The sequence below is a fragment of the Entelurus aequoreus genome, linkage group LG12, assembly GCF_033978785.1.
Source record: "Entelurus aequoreus isolate RoL-2023_Sb linkage group LG12, RoL_Eaeq_v1.1, whole genome shotgun sequence".
NCBI lineage: Eukaryota > Metazoa > Chordata > Actinopteri > Syngnathiformes > Syngnathidae > Entelurus > Entelurus aequoreus.
This window is the reverse complement of record NC_084742.1, coordinates 2,447,307-2,472,204: the sequence shown is the minus strand read 5'-3', so window position 1 is coordinate 2,472,204 and position 24,898 is coordinate 2,447,307. Positions and strand designations below refer to the sequence as shown.

The following is a 24,898-nucleotide window of genomic DNA, read 5'->3' as shown; positions in this document are numbered from 1 at the left end:
GTTGTACTTTCTTTTTTATTCAAGAAAATGTTTTTAATTTATTTATCTTATTTTACTAATTTTTAAAAAAAGGACCTTATCTTCACCATACCTGGTTGTCCAAATTAGGCATAATAATGTGTTAATTCCACGACTGCATATATCGGTTGATATCGGTATCGGTTGATATCGGTATCGGTAATTAAAGAGTTGGACAATATCGGAATATCGGATATCGGCAAAAAGCCATTATCGGACATCCCTAGTTAAGATGCAATTATTTCTGTACCTTTTAGTTAACACAGTTTGTTAAGTTTGTCTAATATTTTGTCTGGTTCAGTTTACACACACCAGTGTTTATATAACTGTATGTGCACATACAAAATGGCAAACATCTAAAAGAGTATATCACTTTATTAAGGTTATTAAGGCATAATAGGCAAAAATAATTGGAAGAACATTAACATGTGTAATTCAATATGAAGCAAAAAAAGATCATTTAAAAAAAAAAAAAGTGTGTATTCTTGTTATTTCATTAAGATTCGGCTCCTATTTGCCCCTGAAGTCATCATCAGGCTGTCACGTAAAGAAAAGAAATATCTAACATTAATTGTGTGCTTGAATTTGCGTCCAAATGTTCATTACGAGTGCACCAGTTTGATTCCCTGCCCGGTGTCTAACACCGACGGTGGGAACCAAGCTAATTTGCACCTCCTGAAGCAGCGCAGACACACGCTGCAAGTCCAGAACAAGTTAAGGCCGCAGCACCAGTTGGAGAGGTGCACCATGGGATACGTCGCCTTGGGAAAGTGGGTCTTCCAATGCTTGGCCACGTCGCTGCCTGTCGGCAAATGCAGCGTGTAGTCGCTCCAGCGTTTGGACACGCCGTACACCGCCGTTACAGTCCGCTCGTTCTCCGACCACTGGGTGTCGCTGTCTGGGTTGCAGTTGAACTCCACCCATTCGGAGGTGAAGTCCCCGAGTAACGGGGCCTCGCCCACTTCCGGGTCGGGCGCGGCGGCGGACAGCTGGGCGGTTTGCACGGCTACGTAAACCCCGTCGACCCTACGTACCTCTTTAACCCAGTTGAGGGAGTTTTCGGTGTCGAGGACCAGAATGAGACGCGCGCACTGCCCCGCGTTCTTCTCCTTCCACAAGTCCAGCAGCTGGCTCAGATGAAGACTCTCTCCACCTATTAAAGAGCAACATTAAAGATTCAGATTTTGCAGTATGCTGGTGGATTTAAGAGTGGAGTTGCCCTTCAAGGACTTTCTGCCGTGACACTTGATGGACAGGAGCGTCTTAGTGTGGATCAAACCTGTCAGTTCTCACTCGCACGACTGTCGGTCCAGCTGTCGCAGGCACACAAACTTCAATAGAAAAAGCGGGCGGATTAAAAGCACAGCTGCCAACAGATGTAGTTGTGTGATGTCTGCAGTCTAGCGGTTTTTTTTTTTTTTTAAAACCTCAACTTTTCCAGAATCCTCCACTTGTGTCCTTCACAGCAATTTTAACTCCATTGGCTCACTTGTCTGGCCTGTGACAAATCAGCCTCGGATTGACTGAGGAGAAGGAGGAGCATGCAAAGCAGACCGCGATGCAAATGCAGCTTGCAGGCTGAATTTAATATCAAAGTCCAGTGCTGCCTTGACTTACGAGTGTCTTGAGATACGAGCTACCGTACTTTCCGGACTATGTAAGCTGCACCCACTGAATTTTACTAGAAACAAATATTTTCCATGTTTTAGCTGCACCTGACTATAAGCCGCACAAATATACGTTGTTAAATGAGTTATTTACACATGTTTATTTACATACCTTAGTTGTTTACAAAAAGTGTTTGTAGGACGGCAGTAAAACGGCTGATTAAACAAAACGGAAGTCATCGTCATGGACCCACTAGCTGGGGCAGCTCGCTCTCCAATCAGCTAAACAGACTCATTAAAAAATATATATATATATACACTACCGTTCAAAAGTTTGGGGTCACCCAAACAATTTTGTGGAATAGCCTCCATTTCTAAGAACCAGAATAGACTGTCGAGTTTCAGATGAAAGTTCACTTTTTTCAGATGAAAGTTCACTTTTTCTGGCCATTTTGAGCGTTTAATTGACCCCACAAATGTGATGCTCCAGAAACTCAATCTGCTCAAAGGAAGGTCAGTTTTGTAGCTTCTGTAACGAGCTAAACTGTTTCCAGATGTGTGAACATGATTGCACAAGGGTTTTCTAATCATCAATTAGCCTTCTGAGCCAATGAGCAAACACATTATACCATTAGAACACTGGAGTGATAGTTGCTGGAAATGGGCCTCTATATACCTATGTAGGTATTGCACCAAAAAGCAGACATTTGCAGCTAGAATAGTCATTTACCACATTAGCAATGTATAGAGTGTATTTCTTTCAAGTTAAGACTAGTTTAAAGTTATCTTCATTGAAAAGTACAGTGCTTTTCCTTCAAAAATAAGGACATTTACATGTGACCCCAAACTTTTGAACGCTAGTGTGTATATATATATATATATATCTAATATTTATGTGTGATGGATATAAAAAAATAAGATGAATATGAGCTTGCAAGGTCACTTAACACTTTCTAGCAGAGTTCTAAATGGAGTTCTTCAAAAGCACATTAAATAAAAACCAAAGAGATTCTGTCCTTCTAAGACTTCTACTGAGAAAATGAAATTAATGAATATATAATAAACACACTGAATGGCCCACAATTGGCCCTTTTTTTCTTCGTTTTGAAAAAAACCCAAAAAAACAAATGTGAGGATATTTGTGCTCCATGTATGCTAGCTTGTGTTACAAAGCCTTAAGACCAGGGATAAAATTGGCCTGTCGTGTCATTTTGTGGCTACCAAATTGAACACATACTGTACTTATACTGACCTCTTTTAATCTGAAAAATCATTGGTGGCATGTAAAAAAGTCTGTAGATTATACGGTAAAAACCTGGCAGCTCAGTCGCCGAAATTTACCGTAAAATGATCTGTAAATAATAACTTTTCCTTTTACAGTAATGCACTGTAAAAACAAGAAACAAAACTTTATAACGGTAAAAAAAAATGGTAGCTCAGTTGCCAGAATTTTGCAGCAAAAATTTCAGTGGTACTGTTTTTAAATTTACAGCAATGCACTGTAAAAAAAAAAAAAAATCGTAGATTTTTCTGTAAAAAACTGGCAGCTCCGTCGCCAAAATTGGAGTGGTACCGTTTTACAATTGACAGTAATGGACGGTAAACAATGACCCGATTTTTAATTAAAAAAACTGGAAGCTCATTAGCCAGACTTTTGCGGTAAAAATAACAGTAGTACTGTTTTTCCATTTATAGCAACGCACTGTAAAAAAAAATGGCCGTAGATTTTTCTGTAAAGAAATGGCAGCTTAAAATAACCTTTTTGACCTGGGGGCCAAACTTTTCCACTACAGACGGGCCCTGGGCCCACTGAAATATTAACACTGAATTACAAATCTCACTGTTGATTTGAATGGTATTCAATAATTTATATCTAAGCTACTTACAGTTTAACAGGCTAAACTTTGTCAAAAGGTATAAAAGCATGTGTTAATTACAAATATTATTATCTAGCTTTAAAGATAAACACTAATCAAATACAATGCAAAGAAGGGACTCATAAAAACTGATGAAAAATATATTCACATCAAGTACACGGTGCTAAAATTAATACATTCTAACTATCTCCCCATCCATTTTCTACCGCTTGTCCCTTTTTGGGGGTCGCGGGGGGTGCTGGAGGCTATCTCAGCTGCATTCGGGCGGTAGGCGGGGTACACCCTGGACAAGTCGCCACCTCATCGCAGGGCCAACACAGACCGACAGACAACATTCAAATACTAGGGACCATTTAGTGTTGCCAATCAACCTATCCCCAGGTGCATGTCTTTGGAGGTGGGAGGGGCCTATCCCCAGGTGCATGTCTTTGGAGGTGGGAGGAAGCCGGATGACCCGGGGAGAACATGCAAACGCCACACAGAAAGATCCCGAGCCCAGAATCGAACCCAGGACCTTCGTATTGTGAGGCACACGCACTAACTCCTGTACCACCGTGCTGCCTACATTCTAACTAAATAATGGTTATTAATTATTCATTATAATTAATTGATAATTAATTAATTATATATACATTCTAACTAAATTATGGTAAATAAGAATTATAACATATATGTTTGTTAAATAAAATTGTCAATACAATTTAAGTGCTAATTAAAATATATATTTACCACTTTAGTCATAATTTTTGCTCTGAAGAAAGAAACTTCTCTAAGACTTTAGATCCAGACTTTTTCTGTTTGTTTAATATTGTTGTCAGAATAATTGTATCTAAGTTATCACAAAACTTTGTGTTACATTGAGTTCAGCTCGCCCTGTGAGAGGACAAAAGCTGTCTTTGATCCTACCAAACAAAAGGCTTGTAAAACTCCACTGTGTAGGATGGGGAGCGACATGAGGGTTCTGTTTATTTGATGGATTGTAATCCACAGAAAGATTTTGTCTTGTCCCGAGATCTACAAAGCAGAGAGAAAGCAGGACCTGCCCAAGCTCCAGGCACCTCTTCTTTGAACTGTATTACGACCTTTTCTTTGAACTGTCTTGTAACCAAAGGCGATAGCTGTTTACGACCCCCCTCCCTTAGAAACAGCTTTTGCCATGTAATCAGGGAAAGTCCAAATAAAAGAGGAGGCGTACAATCTTTCTTCAGAGCGTGGTGGAGACTGTGCAAGAGTACAGCCCAGACGTTTCTCCTCAATTGAGCTAAATTGAATTCTGTCTCTGTTTAATTCCTTGCTTCTTTGTCTGTTTCATAGATGTCATCAGTGTTTGAACCTGACAATTGTCATTACTGCTTCAAGTGGTGGATAAGTGTATTACAACCGAGTACCACTGTGGCCCATATGAACTACATCTGAGAAACAGATATTTGGCGCCCCATATAGTTAAACAGACTACACATTTCGAGAGCTAGGAATATACACTTTCACGTGTTGTCATACTTAAGCCAAAGATAACCAGGGCGTCTTACCAGCTAGTGCCCAGGATCCGCTTCCCTTTTGCGTGTGCCCGCTGTAGAAGACCAGGTAGGTGTCGTGGCGAGGCCCGTCCGCCGTCCGCAGCTCCAGGAAGCTGCGCAGCTTGACTTGCAGCGCCTCCAGGGTGACGCCGCTGGCCGAGTAGTCGCACCCGAAGGTCTGGATCAGGTGGTGGGAGAAGAGACGCTGCACGTTGTTCAGCATTGCCGTGGAGCGCAGGTTCAGCTGTTGCACATGCTCCGGGGGCAGCAGAGTGGGCTGCCCGTCAGCGCTGAAGCAAAATAATTGTTTTTAGTTTGTAAGTAAAGTGTGTGTGTGTGTGGTAGCTGCATGACTGATGGAGGAACACACACATTCAAAAAAGTCAAGGGCGACTGCAAATCACATACATGCACTTCCCTTCAATCCACAGGCTTGATGTTATTCATGGCCAAGAGAATGGAAGTCATACTTCACGCCTTCACTTGCACACATCTGCATAACGGGGGTCGTTAAATTACTGCCCAGTTATCACCACCTTCACCTTGACAAGGACAGGTGAAAGTTGGGAGTGAAGGACTGGACTGATAAGAAATAGGACATGCTTCCATCAAGGGAAAATCGTTCAGTTTCAAATGGGAAATATGGGAAAAATGAGTTGCGTGCGTAAACTAGCGGTGTCCAAAGTGCGGCACGCGGGCCGTTTGTGGCCCGTAGCTAATATTATAGCGGCACAATTGTTAGCATTGTAATATTAGCATGATACATTTGTTTGCAAATTTTGCAGATATACATCTCAGCGCCAAATATTTTGTTACTTGATGAATGATACCTGTTGTATGCTAACTTTTTTAAAGCTAATTTTGTAAGTATACACCTGGGTCATATTTTGGTAGATGAGGCATGCTAACGTTAGAATACTAGAATTTTAAACACATTTTTCAAGTAGCGTATTTTTCGGAGTATAAGTCGCTCCGGAGTATAACTCGCACCGGCCGAAAATGCATAATAAAGAAGGAAAAAAACATATATAAGCCGCACTGGCTAATAAGCCAGCTAATAAGTCGTATTTTTTGGGGAAATGTATTTGATAAAAGCCAACACCAAGAATAGACATTTGAAAGGCAATTTAAAATGTCTAAAGAATAGTGAACAACAGGCTGAATAAGTGTACGTTATATGAGGCATAAATAACCAACTGGTATGTTAACGTAACATATTATGGTAAGAGTCATTCAAATAACTATAACATATAGAACATGCTATACGTTTACCAAACAATCTGTCACTCCTAATCGCTAAATCCCATGAAATCTTATACGTCTAGTCTCTTACGTGAATGAGCTAAATATTATTATTTGATATTTTACGGTAATGTGTTAATAATTTCCCACATAAGTCGCTCCTGAGTATAAGTCGCACCCCCGGCCAAACTATGAAAAAAACTGTGACTTATAGTCCGAAAAATACGGTATATACCTCAGTGTCATATATTTTGGTATTTCACTAACAGTCTGACTGTTAGCATGCTAGCTTTTCTAGCTCATGTTGCTCATATTTTTTGTTGCTTGACGCTATCTGGCCAGCATGCTCACTAAACAAAACTCACTAAAGCAATCTCGCCTTCCTTCCTCCAAACGAGCCGTTTGGAATTTGCACATACTTTGATGTGCTTTGCCCGAGTACGCCATTGTAGTCTGATGCTGTAGATAATAAGATCTTTTTTTTTTGCTATCCTCTTGTTTTGGGGCAGACTGGCTCGTACATGCACATGCATCCTCAGCTGTTGCTATTACTAATACAAAGTAGCCTATAGTTCAAACTTAATCTGTCAGTAGGCTCCACATGGACGCGGTAAAAATTACAACACAAATGGTGGGGAGAAGATGCTGTTAAAGTGGAGCCACGTAAATAAGACCAAAAAAGGTGCACTGTGAAGAGATTGTCAGAAAGCGGATAGCAAATGGCCTGTAAAACATAATCTATGCAAAACTTTGACAAAAGAACCACCATTAAATGTTATGTAGAAAGTGTAATACGACCCTTCAAACCAAGATTCCAGGAAGTGATGTTTTTTGGACTGAAATGCGGGTGTCAGGGACAGACGTGGAAGGAGATTTTTACAACAAAGTTGTAAAGCTTAGTGATATATCAGCTGTATCAGATTGTGTTTGTTTTTTTTACCCTTCGCGTTCCTATTTCGTTGTGTTTTTTGCATTGTTGTTGCGTTTCGCTTGATTGTAAAATATGTCGATCGAGAGGTGTGACGTTTATATGTTGTCAATATTCAGTGTTTTATCCTTCATAGTTAAAGGCCTACCGAAAGCCACTACTACCGACCACGCAGTCTGATAGTTTATATATCAATGATGAAATCTTAACATTGCAACACATGCCAATACGGCCGGGTTAACTTATAAAGTGCAATTTTAAAATTCCCGCCACACTTCCGGTTGAAAAAGCCTTCGGAGGATGAGTATGCGCGTGACGTCAATCATTGAACCGGAAGTATTGGTACCCCATTGAATACAATACAAAAAAGCTCTGTTTTCATTTCATAATTCCACAGTATTCTGGACATCTGTGTTGGTGAATCTTTTGCAATTTGTTTAATGAACAATGGAGGCTGCAAAGAAGAACGTTGTAGGTGGGTCGGTGTATAGCGGCTGGCTGTCGCAACACAACAAGGATTACTCACTTGGATAGCAGACGCGCTAGCCGATGCTAACCGGCCACCGCACGGATGATCGGGTGAAGTCCTTCGTCGCGCCGTCGATCGCTGGAACGCAGGTGAGCACGGGCGTTGATGAGCTGGGCAGATGATGGCTGGCTGGCGTAGGTGGAGCGCTAATGTTTTTATCATAACTCTGTGAGGTCCGGTTGCTAAATTGCTAAGTCAGCCTTAGCGTCGTTAGCAACAGCATTGTTAAGCTTTGCCAGGCTGAGATCTATTAACCGTGTAGTTACATGTACATGGTTTAATAGTATTGTTGATCTTCTGTCTATCCTTCCAGTCAGGGATTTATTTATTTTGTTTCTATCTGCATTTGAGACAGATGCTATCACGTTAGCTCATGCTGATTAGCATGAGCTTCGTCGATGTATTGTCGTGGAGATAAAAGGCACTGAATGTCCATTTCGCGTTCTCGACTCTCATTTTCAAGAGGATATAGTATCCGAGGTGGTTTAAAATACAAATCCGTGATCCACAATAGAAAAAGGAGAGAGTGTGGAATCCAATGAGCCAGCTTGTACCTAAGTTACGGTCAGAGCGAAAAAAAATATGTATTTCACTGCATTCTAGTCCGTCACTCTAATGTTCCTCGTCCACGAATCTTTCATCCTCGCTCAAATTAATGGGGTAATGGTCCGAATAGCTCTAGCTGCGTTGAAAACAATAGGAAAATATGAGGGAGTAAACAACTGACAACGTCACGCTACTTCCGGTAGGGGCAAGGTTTTTTTTTATCAGAGACCAAAAGTTACGAACTTTATCGACGTTGTTCTATACTAAATCCTTTCAGCAAAAATATGGCAATATCGCAAAATGATCAAGTATGACACATAGAATGGATCTGATATCCCCGTTTAAATAAAAACAATTCATTTCAGTAGGCCTTTAAGATTGTAAATGTCACATTCTTTATTTTCATGTACATTCTGGGTGTCTCATTCAGTAAAAAAAATTTCAATTCCATTCCGTTTTTTAAGGCGGTCTGTCATAACGTTTTTAGCATTAATCAGACATTATTGTGAGGTTTTGTATTAGTGTTCCTAAAAATAGATATACCGGCCTTCGACACATTTTTTCTCTAAATTTGGCCCCCCGAGTCAAAATAATAGCCCAGGCCTGGTCTAGCTCCTCCCTCACATTCCCATACTTTGATGTGAGGCTGCCAAAATGTTCATTTAGAAGTTTTGTTAAGTAGAAAACACAATCAATTGCGTGTTTTACTCACCGCTGGCTACAAAGACTACACTTTCATTAATTCAATAAGAGAAAAAAATGACAAGCGTCAACCTCGACGGCGCTTGGCAAGCTCATCTAATCTTTTCAGATCTCACGAGCGCCCGGGGGAGTAAAAGGCTTGTAGTTTGAGATTCACGCCGCGTTTCCCGTCTCGCTTTCATCCTCCCTCAGAGCCCCTCCCTCCTGTCAAAGTCTGTCCCTTCTCCCTCGGTTGCTTGCTTTGCTTCACACACTATTTTATTTTTATTTTTCGCGTCCCCCCTATGGCCGTAATCTCCCCGCGGGGGCTCTTGTCATTGTGCGGACATGATCGGCAGCCATCAAACCGCCTATTATACACCGCTGCATTCTCATCATGCCCCTCAGTCGTCCCCGTGGGCCCGCGTGCGGCGTCGCATACAGAGCGGCCGCGACGGGACGCGCATCCCGTATTAGCGGGCGTCGCTGGCTGTTTGGTGATGGAGACTTTATAAATGTGAAGGGAGGGGGCGGAGCATCATCAAAACTAACTGGCCCATTAAAAAAAGATGCCATGTGAGAGCAAACAGAGGGAGGCATCGGGAGTAGCGGCGGCTTATGGCTAACTGCTGCACGTCTTAGTATGCTGCACAGGGAGCACCAGAACGATCCCTTCGGGGGCTGAACATTAGCAGCATGTTTGTGCATCTTTATTGGCCTATTTATCCAGTTGGTTTTGTGTTAACTGAGGATGGGAATGCCTCTTCAAGTGTGTAAACATGTTTTTATTTGCTCTCTTAACAAGTGGGGGTTACCTGCAGTACGTGGTGGGGACGACTAATGCGTAGCCGACGCACGTGCCCCCCAGGCAGCTGCCCAGCTCGTGGAACAATCCGTGGGCGAGCGACTCCAAAGGCAGCACCACCAGCAGAGCGCTGAGGAAGAGACCGTTGGACTGCTGCAAACAGAGCCACACAAATGTCACTTCCATTTGTCACTTGGAGTTTGTAGCCAAGCGATCGCATGCGCTTAATTGGTGGTGACAAGTCTGCAAGATGGTTATGCAACATGAACATGACTGCAGGATCATGCTTAAAAGAGACAATATACCCTCCCTGAGCATGGATATAGTAAGTTAGTACCCACCTGCCAGGACACGGCGCCTAGGATGACCGTGGAGAGCAGGCTGAAGAACACCAGCCGCTCCGATATGAGGCAAAAGTGCCGGATGCCCCGGGAGGCCATGACCTGGTCCAGGCTCCGGCTCCTGGAGCGCTGGGCCCGCCAGGCCAGCTGACACTCACTCAGCTTGGTGTGGAAGCCCCAGATTGTGATGAGAAGGATGACGTGGCAGATGGACCAGAAGACGCCGAAGAGGCAGAAGCCCGGGATCACCAGGTACCACAATTCCAAGTGGCTAAGCTGCGTAAACGAGGAAATAATGGCGGTGTGCTGAATTTCCCCCAGGGATCAATAAAGTACTTTCTATTCTATTAGACATGGGAAGTATCGGACGAATTTCATTCAAGAGTACCGTATTTTTCGGAGTATAAGTCGCACTTGCCGAAAATGCATAATAAAGAAGGGAAAAAACATATATAAGTTGCACTGGAGTATAAGTCGCATTTTTTGGGGACATTTATTTGATAAAACCCAACACCAAGAATAGACATTTGAAAGGCAATTTAAAATAAATAAAGAATAGTGAACAACAGGCTGAATAAGTATACGTTATATGAGGCATAAATAACCAACTGGTATGTTAACGTAACATATTATGGTAAGAGTCATTCAAATAACTATAACATATAGAACATGCTATACGTTTACCAAACAATCTGTCACTCCTAATCGCTAAATCCATGAAATCTTATACGTCTAGTCTCTTACGTGAATGACATCAATAATATTATTTGATATTTTACGGTAATGTGTTAATAATTTCCCACATAAGTCACTCCTGAGTATAAGTCGCACCCCCGGCCAAACTATGAAAAAAACTGCGACTTATAGTCCGAAAAATACGGTATGTGATCGCCATTGGCGATTAATGCCGATCACAATTACACAGCTAATTATGTGTCTTCATAAACAGTGTGAAGCCGCTCCCCTAAGATAACAATAATCGCCTCCAATACTGCAAATAAGCTGCATTTCTTAATATCTTAATTAGTATTATCACCTGAGGACGAAGCAAAACATGTTACACACCAAGTATAAGCTAGGAGCAGGCAGGCTAACAGCTAAGCTAACCACTAAACTAGCTTGAAACAACAGAAGACATAAGTGCTTAGTAAAGTTTAAGAAGTGTATAGATGGAACCACATTACAGCAGAGAGTGAACAGTTATTAACAGAAAATTAACAACTAGATTAATAAGATTTAGAGGATAAATAACAAAAAGTGTTAGTGTGTCAGCATCGTCACAGTTAGTAAATTAATGTAATATTAAAAAAAAATTGTTGGTGTCAATACCAAGAGTAGTATCATTGTGTGATCGATACAAGAGTGATTACGTGGATATTTTTATTTTCTTATAATCATTTTTTGGTTGTTTTTGTTAACAGAGAATAATTCCCTGGACGCTGGAGGACTTATGGGCAAAAACTACAGGATTTAAAGGAGTTTTGAGATTTGAGAGTGTAGTTTTTGCTTTAGTTTAGCTATTTTGTACTATTGACGTTGTTTTGCTCAAACAATTGTACGTAATAAAAGAGTATAAACTGTCAACAGTACTCATCATAAATAAATGTTTTAAATTACAGTTAATATATGTGATTGGTATTGGTATCAACCGGTCTCACTCATGGATATATGGTGTCGTAGGGCTGGGCCGATAAAACGACACTCGCGCTCTGGTAACCTTGCAAAACTGGAAATTATCATTGAGCAACAGGAGGGACACGCTAACAGCCAATCACGTAACAGTATCAACTTTGGTTGTGCCGCCGTGTTGTCTCGCTGTTGATTTTCTGCATGGAGTGAGAAAAGAAACTAAAAATGAGTGCTGCTGAGTGCAAATAAATTGTCGATAAAACAGGAAAAGTCACGTCGACATAAAAAAAACGGACCTCACTTCTTCTCTTTTCAACCCTCGTCCGTTCCCTATTCAGGCATACGAAAACAACATGTAGGAACTAAAGTTCAATAAATGACAAAAAATAACAAATGTGCAACTTTAAAATTATAGCAATTTGGTCCAATATTATTGAAATAATAACTACTGCAGAACAAATGAATTTCCATACTCAAATAAGAATAACAGACCAAGATAAAAGTCACACAGCCGTAACTTCCTGGCACTAAACTTGCAGAAAATAGTCCTCAGGTTTCTCTTTGTTTACATTTTCACAATTTGGTTACACTTTAATAGGCATGTATTACATATTCCTTATTTTTCACTTAAATTTTAAGACGTTAATGTACGTTTGTCAATGTGATTTTAGAATTGTGTTCGTATTGATTGTTTTCAATGATTGTGTTGACATTTCCTTTCCTTTCTGCCTTGATACCTGAGGGGATTATAATCATGTTTTCATTTAATATATTTTTTCTCCTGGTCCTTATTATTGATAGGTTACAGGAAATATCAGTAATTATCGTCAATTTAAGTGGACCCCGACTTAAACAAGTTGAAAAACTTATTCGGGTGTTACCATTTAGTGGTCAATTGTACGGAATATGTACTTCACTGTGCAACCTACTAATAAAAGTCTCAATCAATCAAGCGATATTAACCGATGTAAAACACTTATATCGTAATACATTGCCCAGCCCTACCGTATCGGCAACATAAAATCCTGAACGGACCATCCCTAACAAAAATATCGTGAGCCATGGCTGACAGTACAATACACAGGTGTTGCCATATATGATTCCCAGGCGCGGCCACCGCTGCTGCTCACTGCTCCCCTCACCTCCCAGGGGGTGAACAAGGGGATGGGTCAAATGCAGAGGTTAATTTCACTACACCTAGTGTGTGACAATCATTGGTACTTCAACTTTATAATTATTGTTAATACCATATTTTTCGGACTATAAGTCGCAGTTTTATTCATAGTTTGGCCGGGGGTGCGACTTATACTCAGGAGCGACTTATGTGTGAAATTATTAACACATTACCGTAAAATATCAAATAATATTATTTAGCTCATTCACGTAAGAGACTAGACGTATAAGATTTCATCGGATTTAGCGATTAGGAGTGACAGATTGTTTGGTAAACGTATAGCATGTTCTATATGTGTGCAATCAGCGATTACATGCCCACTGGACAATATTTACCATATTTATTTACATATTTAATCCACAATAAAAAGCCTGCACAGCATAGGAGGTAGAAAATGCTGACTCCCACCCCATCAGCACACAGGGAACCAGCATTACTCCTCTCTAGTCAGTTTACTAGTCACTTTATACTTTTTATTGTCTCGTTTTTTTTACATTGCCTCTTAGTGTGGTCTTAGGCCATATTGTATATTGCATATTGTGTTGTTTCTGTATATTGTGTGGTTTCTTCTTTTTTTTTAAATGCAAAGCACCTTAGGGAAGCAACCTAAATTTCGTTGGACCTGTACCTGTACATGCACAATGACAAATAAAGATCATTCATTCATTCATTCATATGTTACAGTTATTTGAATGACTCTTACCATAATATGTTACGTTAACATACCAGGCACGTTCTCAGTTGGTTATTCATGCCTCATATAACATACACTTATTCAGCCTGCTGTTCACTATTCTTTATTTATTTTAAATTGCCTTTCAAATGTCTATTCTTGGTGTTGGGTTTCATCAAATAAATTTCCCCAAAAAATGCGACTTATACTCCAGTGCGACTTATATATGTTTTTTGCCTTCTTTATTATGCATTTTTTTCCGGAGCGACTTATATTCCGAAAAATACGGTACTATTTTTGCCCTAGAACAATAACATTCTATGTTAAATATGTGTTGCAATATTTTGCAGAGTCTTCCTGTGATTACTGGATGTACCTTAAAGGCAGCAACGACAAAGAATGTCAGCTCAAGCAGGCTCAAAGGCAGCAGGGACAGTCGCCTCCACAAGTTCCTCAAGGTGAGCACTGGCATCCATCGCTCGGTGGGCCCCAGCCCGCTGAAGTAGACATCCAGCACAGGCTCACACAGCAGCCTGCCCAGGCAGCACCCTAAGGCGTAAGGGTTCGCCGTGATCCCCAACGCTTGGAAAAACACCAGCGATGTCACCAGGGCGAAGTTGACCAAGTTAGGCAAAGCCAACAGGGACTTCATCCTCAGGTCCACGATGAGCGCCCCCAGCGCCACCACCAGGCCAATGATGGCGACCGACTTGTGTAGAAGCATCGTCGTGCTGGCAATGGCGAATCCGAGCAGCTCCAGGAACTCCGTCGATTTCAGCACGACGGCTTTGTGGCGGACGGAGCGGCATATTCGCTCCGTGACGGCCCATACCGTCTTCATAACCACGCTGGCCAGGAGGAGATACTTGGCGACCACTTCCTTGACGTTGGAGTCCAAGGCGGGACTGTTGAGGAAGCACAGGAGACCCAGCAGGAAGCCAAACCACAGGTGGAACAAGCTCAAGCTGGCCTGCTCCATGGAAAAGTAGTAATGGAGGATGCTGGCTATGCCGAGGACAAAGAGGCCCAGGATGAAGATGACAAGGATCATGGGCTCGCTGGTCACCTCCCAGCGGACGTACATGCCAACACACACGGCCACAAGGAGGGTGATGCTTGATAGGTAACCTAGGCAACGGATAGATGTAATCACGTCTACCTCCTTGGGGGCTTCATCGGTCAGCTCCTCTTCCTCGTTGTGAGCCATGGCTGACAGCTAATGTAGCTTAGGACTTTGTTCAAGCAACAAACAAGTCATCCCCTGGAAACACATAAAAAAAGTACAAGTTTACCTATTTTTAAGTAAAATATGACACGGTAATGCACACATTAAGTGGTGACATCCCTCCTGCTGCGCAATCACAACTTTATTTACAAAGACAAACATCGTATTGAATATGTTGCGGTGTGATTTGCTGCGCGCGCCAAAACAAACAATCACACAGTAAATAGCAGATAACTTTTAAAGGTACAAAAAAGTTTATAAGAGTGCGAATTTGAAATTATTCTTGTTGACAGATTCCTGGCGATGTGGCAGCAGAGAGCTAGCTGGTTAGCATTAGCCTACGCGGTGATTTGTCGTCCGCCGTCTGCTAACTCGCTCCTTTTAATGTCTCAATATGAGTATCCGCATTACTACGCCAGGCACAATAAGGCCATTTAATTATCAAATACGTAGAGTTAATGTGTCTTTAACACGCAACTTACATGTTGTTAGAGTAACCGACAACGGCTCTACTTCCGGGTTTTCCCACGACAGCAAGCCGCGAGGGTCAAAATTGAAGCATTCTCTTTTGGTTATTTGTTGTGATATGAGTTGATTTTGAACATGCATACAGTTACATTATTGCACCCCCTATTTGTGGAACAGCGTGCCGGAAGTCCTCAGGGCTGCAGATAATGTCAATATTTTTTAAAAACAAGCTCAAGACCTACCCTTTTAACTTAGACTTCGACAAACTTAGACACACTTAAATGATCCACAAGGGAAATTGTTCCACACAGTAGCTCAGTTACAAATGATGGAAAAGACAATGCAGGTATAACATAGACTAAAAGCAATATAAAATATAACATATATACTGATATATTATATTATATGTTTATATCATATATACAACATATAACAATGACAGTGTACAATATAACAATATATGTAACAGCTGCAGCATAAAATAGAGAGTAAATCCAGCAGAAAATAGACATTATAAACAAAGCCCGTTACCATATGATTTGGGAAATTGTGTTAGATGTAAATATAAACGGAATACAATGATTTGCAAATCATTTTCAAGCCATATTCAATTGAATGCACTACAAAGACAACATATTTGATGTTCAAACTCATAAACCTTATTTTTTTTGCAAATAATAATTAACTTAGAATTTCATGGCTGCAACATGTGCCAAAGTAGTTGGGAAATGACATGTTCACCACTGTGTTACATGGCCTTTCCTTTTAACAACACTCAGTAAAGGTTTGGGAAGTGAGGAGACACATTTTTGAAGCTTCTCAGGTGGAATTCTTTCCCATTCTTGCTTGATGTACAGCTTAAGTTGTTCAACAGTCCGGGGGTCTCCCTTCTGCTATTTTAGGTGCCACACATTTTCAATGTCTGGACTACAGGCAGGCCAGTCTAGTACCCGCACTCTTTTACTATGAAGCCACGTTGATGTAACACATGGCTTGGCATTGTCTTGCTGAAATAAGCAGGGGCGTCCATGGTAACGTTGCTTGGATGGCAACATATGTTGCTCCAAAAGCTGTATGTACCTTTCAGCATTAATGGCGCCTTCACAGATGTGTAAGTTACCCATGTCTTGGGCACTAATACACCCCCATACCATCACACATGCTGGCTTTTACACTTTGCGCCTAGAACAATCCGGATGGTTCTTTTCCTCTTTGGTCCGGAGGACACGACGTCCACAGTTTCCAAAAACAATTTGAAATGTGGACTCGTCAGACCACAGAACACTTTTCCACTTTGTATCAGTCCATCTTAGATGAGCTCAGGCCCAGCGAAGCCGACGGCGTTTCTGGGTGTTGTTGATAAACGGTTTTCGCCTTGCATAGGAGAGTTTTAACTTGCACTTACAGATGCAGCCCTTTGAGACACTTGTGATTTAGGGCTATATAAATAAACATTGATTGATTGATTGATTGATGTAGCGACCAACTGTAGTTACTGACAGTGGGTTTCTGAAGTGTTCATGAGCCCATGTGGTGATATCCTTTACACACTGATGTCGCTTGTTGATGCAGTACAGCCTGAGGGATGGAAGGTCACGGGCTTAGCTGCTTACGTGCAGTGATTTCTCCGGATTCTCTGAACCCTTTGATGATATTACGGAGCGTAGATGGTGAAATCCCTAAATTCCTTGCAATAGCTGCTTGAGAAAGGTTTTTCTTAAACTGTTCAACAATTTGCTCACGCATTTGTTGACAAAGTGGTGACCCTCGCCCCATCCTTGTTTGTGAATGACTGAGCATTTCATGGAATCTACTTTTATACCCAATCATGGCACCCACCTGTTCCCAATTTGCCTGTTCACCTGTGGGATGTTCCAAATAAGTGTTTGATGAGCATTCCTCAACTTTATCAGTATTTATTGCCACCTTTCCCAACTACTTTGTCACGTGTTGCTGCCATCAAATTCTAAAGTTAATGATTATTTGCAAAAAAAAAATGTTTATCAGTTTGAACATGAAATATGTTGTCTTTGTAGCATATTCAACTGAATATGGCTTGAAAATGATTTGCAAATCATTGTATTCCGTTTATATTTACATCTAACACAATTTCCCAACTCATATTGAAACGGGGTTTGTAGTACCTATACGCTTTTATTTACCACTTGTCAATTTGATTAACACACACATTTATGTAATATTGATACATTTGACTGATTATATTGAAACACATTTGTTTCTCCTCAATCCGTAACACAAACCGTAACAAACGAATAAGTAAATTACTAAATGAATATTGTAGATAACTAAATCAATAAATAAATAAACAATAATGTTCACTTAATAATATTTGAAAAAACTGTGATTCGTATAATGAGAACAAGATCACTTCATTTTTAATAGGGTTCAAGTGTCACGGTGGTGCAGGTGTGACCCCAAGATGCAGAGACAGGAGACGACGTGCAGGGAAGAAGGTCTTTAATTCTCACAATGCAATGAGAGTGCAGCGGGGAATTTATCTGTGATGCAACAATTTTTAAGAGATGTTATTTATTAAGACACAAACACTGATTGGAAACCAAAAATTTTGCTCATTATTTACCATGTTATTGTTGTCCCCAAATCTTCTGTTTACTGCACGGGTGTCAAACTCAAGGCCAATTAATTTTACATGGCCTGCGAAAGCTTGGAAATAAAGTATTTCATCGTTTTCATGAAATGTATTTGTTCTTTCCATTTTGACAAAAAACAATGTGTGTGCTGCATAAAATTCCATGTCTTATATATATATATATATATATATATATATATATATATATATATATATATATATATATATATATATATATATATATATATATATATATATATATATATATATATATATCAGTGGCGTGCGGTGAGGTTCATGTCAGGTGAGGCACTGACTTCATCACAGTCAGATTTACAAACTTATGAACCCTAAAGAGTATCTTATTCACCATTTGATTGGCAGCAGTTAACGGGTTATGTTTAATAGCTCATACCAGCATTCTTCCCTGCTTGGCACTCAGCATCAAGGGTTGGAATTGGGGGTTAAATCACCAAAAATTATTCCCAGGCACGGCGCCGCTGCTGCCCACTGCTCTCCTCACCTCCCAGGGGGTGATCAAGGGGATGGGTCAAATGCAGAGGACACATTTCACCACACCTAGTGTGTGTGTGTGTGACAATCATTGGGTACTTTAACTTAACTTTAACGTTACACTTACAAACTGTAGCACACAAAAAAGCACATTTGATAAAAAAAAACGTTATTATGGTCTTACCTTTACTTATAAGTGCGGGAACAGTGTGCAGTCTGCAGGTGTACCTAATGTTGTGTCCCTGCTGTCGTTCGCGGCTTCTCCAGCGCGAGCATTGTTGTTTTTGCACTTTTTGGCTTCTTGTTAAGTGACTTTTTTTGGGTGGATTCGGTCTTGCCCGTGGAGGGTTTGGGTGTGGGCTTTGGTTGGTGTGGCCGCGGCGCTCCCGTCGGGCGGTGCATTCTGCGGCGGAGGTGCTTGGCACCAGGAGGCGGGGTTATGAGACGAGCCTCACACAGTGCGTCTTCGCAGCAGATTTATGATCGCTCAGCACAAGAAATACGTTACACACATACAGTTGTTGACAAAATACACTGTACATTATATACCTCAGCTAACTCAACTATGGAAATGTATAATATAATTCATATAGCAATACAGTCTCACTGCACAGCAGCTCAGCAGTTAGCCGAGTCATTGTGCACAATCCATGTTGAGGCACAACGCAGTGACGTGGCTGCTGATCACCGCACCGTCTCTTCTCAGTATTGTGAAAATAAAAATAAAAATAATCTAAAACTGGTGAAGTTAAATGGAAAATAACTTTAGTATAATCACTGGATACATATAACAATTTAATTAATTTTTTTTTCTTTTTACTTTTTTTTTCTTTCCATGATGGCAGGTGAGGCCCCGCCTCCCCTGCCTCTAGTGACGGCACGCCAGTGGTGCAGGAATACTTCAGAAAACCACTGCCAGTAACTACAGTTGGCCGCTACTTCTGTAAGTGCAAGTTAAAACTCTACTATGCAAAGCCAAAGCTGTTTATCAACAACACCCAGAAATGCCGCCGGCTTCGCTGGGCCCGAGCTCATCTAAGATGGACTGGTGCAAAGTGGAAAAGTGTTCTGTGGTCTGACGAGTCCACATTTCAAATTGTTTTTGGAAACTGTGGACGTCGTGCCCTCCGGACCAAAAAAGAAAAGAACCATCCGGATTGTTATAGGCGCAAAGTCGAAAAGCCAGCATGTGTGATGGTATGGGGGTGTATTAGTGCCCAAGACATGGGTAACTTACACATCTGTGAAGGCACCATTAATGCTGAAAGGTACATACAGCTTTGACGATGCTCACATCTTTCATTAACATGTTATTTTGGTTAATTTGAGTGTTATCTAGTTCTGTTCACTGCATTACAATGCAAATAGATGGTCTTCCTTCATCAAGACATTTCTCTTCCAAGACAAAAAAGTCATTAGAGCTCCTGCTCACCTGCCTTAAATTCATCATCACCTCCATTAATTTCTGGATGAATAACAGGATCCCTAACACAATGAAGGCATTGTCAGCTTTATTCAATTAGACCCTTAATGTGACATCACTGAATAATTAACCTGTGTGATGATGGAATCATTTCCCTGCGCTGTAATGCGTGTGTCGGTTGAGTTTAGAAAAGGAAGGGCGTGATTGCGGCTCCTTTTCGGAGCTTGTGAAGAAAAGATATGTTGTTTTTTTCTTCTGAAGGTTAAAGCTCCGAACGGGAGGAGAGATTTAGACGATTTTTGAGGAGGTTGCGTGAGGATAATAGGAGAGGGAAGGGAAGAAGGCTGAGAGCTGGGAGGATGTAGCCGACAAAAGGAGACCGGTTTGCTTGAATAATGCAGAAGGTACCTTCTTTCCAATGTCAGACATACCACTTCACTTACCATTGAACACATGAGCACACCAACACAACATCAACATTAGTGGCCTCTTAGTATTCCATTCATTTGAGCTGCAGCAGTATCATTTTTCTTGGAAGTACTTTAATTTGTGCTTGCCCTCTCCCCCAAAAAACAGCACAAATTTAACACGTAACATGTCTTTTAAAAAGAAAAACAAACCTATTGATAGGGAATTATTGTATGAAGAACAATCACCGTATTTTTCGGACTATAAGGTGCACTTAAAGGCCTACTGAAATGAAAATTTCTTATTTAAACGGGGATAGCAGATCCATTCTATGTGTCATACTTGATCATTTCGCGATATTGCCATATTTTTGCTGAAAGGATTTAGTAGACAATATCGACGATAAAGTTCGCAACTTTTGGTCGCTGATAAAAAAGCCTTGCCTGTAGCGGAAGTAGCGTGACGTCACAGGTTGAAGGACCCCTCACATTTCCCCATTTTTTACACCAGCAGCGAGAGCGATTCGGACCGAGAAAACGACGATTACCCCATTAATTTGAGCGAGGATGAAAGATTCGTGGATGAGGAACGTGAGAGCGAAGGACTAGAATGCAGTGCAGGACGTATCTTTTTTCGCTCTGACCGTAACTTAGGTAAAAGGACTCATTGAATTCCACACTTTCTCCTTTTTCTATTGTGGATCACGGATTTGTATTTTAAACCACCTGGGATACTATATCCTCTTGAAAATGAGAGTCCAGAACGCGAAATGGACATTCACAGTGACTTTTATCTCCACGACAATACATCGGCGAAGCTCTTTAGCTACGGAGCTAACGTGATAGCATCATGCTTAAATGCAGATAGAAACAAAAGAAATAAGCCCCTGACTGGAAGGATAGACAGAAGATCAACAATACTACCAAACACTGGACCTGTAAATGCTGTGCCGCCTGTCGAAGCCTAGCAATGCTGTTGCTAACGACGCCATTGAAACTAACTTAGCTACGGGACCTCGTCAGAGCTACGCCAGCCCTCATCTGCTCATCAACACCCGTGCTCACCTGCGTTCCAGCGATCGACGGCGCGACGAAGGACTTCACCCGATCATCGATGCGGTCGGCGGCTAGCGTCGGATAGCGCGTCTGCTATCCAAGTCAAAGTACTCCTGGTTGTGTTGCTGCAGCCGGCCGCTAATACACCGATCCCACCTACAACTTTCTTCTTTGCAGTCTCCATTGTTCGTTAAACAAATTGCAAAAGATTCACCAACACAGATGTCCAGAATACTGTGGAATTTTGAGATGAAAACAGAGCTTTTTTGTATTGGATTCAATGGGGTACCAATACTTCCGGTTCAACGATTGACGTCACGCGCATACGTCATCATATATAGACGTTTTCAACCGGAAGTTCAGCGGGAAATTTAAAATGTCACTTTATAAGTTAACCCGGCCGTATTGGCATGTGTTGCAATGTTAAGATTTCATCATTGATATATAAACTATCAGACTGCGTGGTCGCTAGTAGTGGCTTTCAGTAGGCCTTTAACATCCTTTCATTTTCTCAAAACTCGACAGTGCATCTTATAACCCGGTGCGCCCAATGTACAGAATAATTTTGTTTGTTTCTTACCGACCTTGAAGCTATTTTATTTTGGTCACACAAAATGACAAGTGTGACCAGTAGATGGCAGTCACACATAAAAGATACGTGTAGACTGCAATGGGATGGCAGACGTAGCCACATGTGCCATGCCTGCCAGGGGGGCGAGGGCCCGTTCAACGCTATTCATTCGCAGCTATCATTTTTGTTGTATTGAATAAATATACAAACAGGTAAATGGGAACATTTTATCATGCGTACACATTTTCAAATGCATGCGCCTCGACTTCCTGTTTTGTCCGTTCAGTGGGTGGAATAATTGATGAATTGTAATTAGAGATGTTTATATTTATATAAATAAATAATAATAATAATAATAATAAATAAATATAAAATTAAAAAAAATAAAAAAAAATATAATAATAATTAAAAAAATAATAATACAAAAAAAAAAAAATAATAATAAATAAATATATCATATATATTTATATAAATAAATATATATAAATATTTATATTTATATATTTATATTTACATAACCCCCCAAAAAACCCTCCCCCATTCACACTCATTCACACAATAGGGTTGTTACTTTCTGTTATTAATATTCTGCTTCCTACATTATATATCAATATATATCAATACAGTCTGCAAGGGATACAGTCCGTAAGCACACATGATTGTGCGTGCTGCTGCTCCACTAATAGTACTAACCTTTAACAGTTAATTTTAATAATTTTCATTCATTACTAGTTTCTATGTAACTGTTTTTATATTGTTTTACTTTCTTTTTTATTCAAGAAAATGTTTTTAATTTATTCATCTTATTTTATGATTTTTAAAAAAAAGTACCTTATCTTCACCATACCTGGTTGTCCAAATTAGGCATAATAATGTGTTAATTCCACGACTGCATATATCGGTTGATATCGGTATCGGTAATTAAAGAGTTGGACAATATCGGAATATCGGATATCGGCAAAAAGCCATTATCGGACATCCCTAATTGTAATTTTACCCCCTTACAAGTTGTCATCGGTACTTTATTTTATTAGGGAGGGACAAAATATCAACAGGAAAATCCACAATAAACATTGAATAAATAATACAAAAACGAGAAAGAAAGACTTCAACGCTTGAATGATGAACAGCGCCAAAGGAGAGGCTCCAAAAGAAGCACAGTGAGATCTGCGGAAGGAGCTGGCACTTTGAGTTGCCAAGCAACAGCCTCAAAACTTTTGGAATTCGGGGATTATCACAACTAAAATCTCTCTTGACCTTGGTGACCAACGAGAAGTAACGTCTGGCATTGTCGGAATAATTGTAGAGAAGTTATCACACAACTTTGTGTTCCATTGAGGTCAAGTCCCCTGCGGGAAGACAAAAGCTGTCTTTTATCTTATCAAGCAAAAGGCTTGTAAAACTCCACTGTGTGCGATGGGATGCGACACGGAGGTGTCGGTTTCTTTGATCTATTGTCAGCCACAGGAAGATTTTGTCCTGACCCGAGATCTACAAAGCGGAAAGGGAGCAGACCTGACGCAGCTCCAGGCACCTTTTCTTTGAACCGTTTATGACCGAGTGCAAAAGCTGTTTATGACCACCTTCCCTTAGGAGCAGCTGCGTAATGTGAGGTAATGCTATGTAACCAGAAAAGTCCCAAATAAAAGTGGAGGCGTGGAACTCCCTCGTCAGAGCGGTGTGGTGACCCGAGATCTACAAAGCGGAAAGGGAGCAGACCTGACGCAGCTCCAGGCACCTTTTCTTTGAACCGTTTATGACCGAGTGCAAAAGCTGTTTATGACCACCTCCCCTTAGGAGCAGCTGCGTAATGTAATGTCATGCTATGTAACCAGAAAAGTCCCAAATAAAAGTGGAGGCGTGGAACTCCCTCGTCAGAGCGGTGTGGTGACGCTGTGCGAGGGTGCAGGCACACAGGCGCTCTCCTCATGAGCTAAATTGAATCCTGTCTCTGTTTCATTTCCTTTGCTTCTTGTCTTGTCGAATAGATGTCATCGGTGTTTGAACCTGACAGGCACCTGTGCTAACAGACGACAGTTTCTTCTAGAAGTGTGAATCTTCGGGCACCAAACGACCCGATTCCGATTCCTGGGGTGACGATTCGATTCAGAATCGATTCTTGTTATTTGGTATAATATTTATAATGAAACTTTTACATACCGTATTTCCTTGAATAGCCGCAGGGGCGTTAATTAATTTAAAACCTCCTGTCACTCCTGCGTTTACCGGAAACCGGCAGGATGGCCGTGCATGCGGTAATTATTTTAAAACCTCTTCTCACTCCGGCGTTTACCAAAAGGAATCCATAAAATTTAGGTGTGCGCTTTGAGTGTGATGTAAGCATACCATCATGAAAAGCACATTTAATTAAAAAAAACGTTATTATGGTCTTACCTGTACTTATAAATGGAGTCCATTTGCAGCTCCTTCTGACCAAAAGCATCGACAACTTGTTTATAGAAGTCTTCATTATTTTCTTTTTTCCGTTTTAAAAGTCTCTGTCTCGATGGAGATATTCCTTTAATTATTACCTCCTGCTTCCATTGAAAGTCCAGTTTAGAAAACTGTTTTATTTTAGATACCGGTATGTAATCCTCCTTGTTAAAAAAAAATAAATCTCTTGCTGCGTGTGTTCACTTCTTCTGCAGTACCGGAAGTCGCAAGAAGGATCACTAGCGCGGCAGCGCCCTCTACCACCAGGAGGCGGGAGTCATTTAATGACTTATACAGTATTTCACACACGCAGCTACGGTATATTAATAAAACATAGCTGCTTACTGTTCTCTTTAGCATATTGTACCGGTATTCAATAGCTTGGACCTTAAATCCTACTGAAAAGCTCTTTATCTTTTTTCCTTTGTGCGATTGTAAACTCCTGAAATCAGTTTCCTCCATTTTGAAAATGAGGACAGATGCGTCACTCGTGACGTAACGAATTTGACCCGGTGGAAGTTCTACACATATGCTAAATATTTTGCGAAACGAGTTTGACCCGGCGAAAATTATAGACATGCGATAATATAATTAATATTTTGCAAAACGAATTTGATCCGGCTT

The 24,898-nt window shown here is 40.8% G+C and overlaps 1 protein-coding gene across 2 annotated transcripts; it reads right to left on the bottom strand.

Annotated features, from left to right (window-relative positions):
* Positions 1–375: 375 nt before the first annotated feature.
* tmem168a (transmembrane protein 168a) lies at positions 376–24,694 on the bottom strand. Of its 2 annotated transcripts, none has more exons than XM_062066757.1 (6): positions 24,236–24,694; positions 13,944–14,828; positions 10,092–10,367; positions 9,761–9,903; positions 5,032–5,309; positions 376–1,171 (listed from the first exon to the last, which is right to left on the bottom strand). In XM_062066757.1, exons 2-6 carry the CDS (start codon positions 14,772–14,774, stop codon positions 621–623), a joined length of 2,079 nt encoding a protein of 692 aa, XP_061922741.1. In that variant the 5' UTR covers positions 14,775–14,828; positions 24,236–24,694; the 3' UTR covers positions 376–620. The 2 variants fall into 2 exon arrangements, with proteins under 2 accessions (XP_061922741.1, XP_061922742.1); XM_062066758.1 differs by lacking the exon at positions 24,236–24,694 and adding an exon at positions 15,275–15,378.
* Between the last annotated feature and the right edge of the window lie 204 nt (positions 24,695–24,898).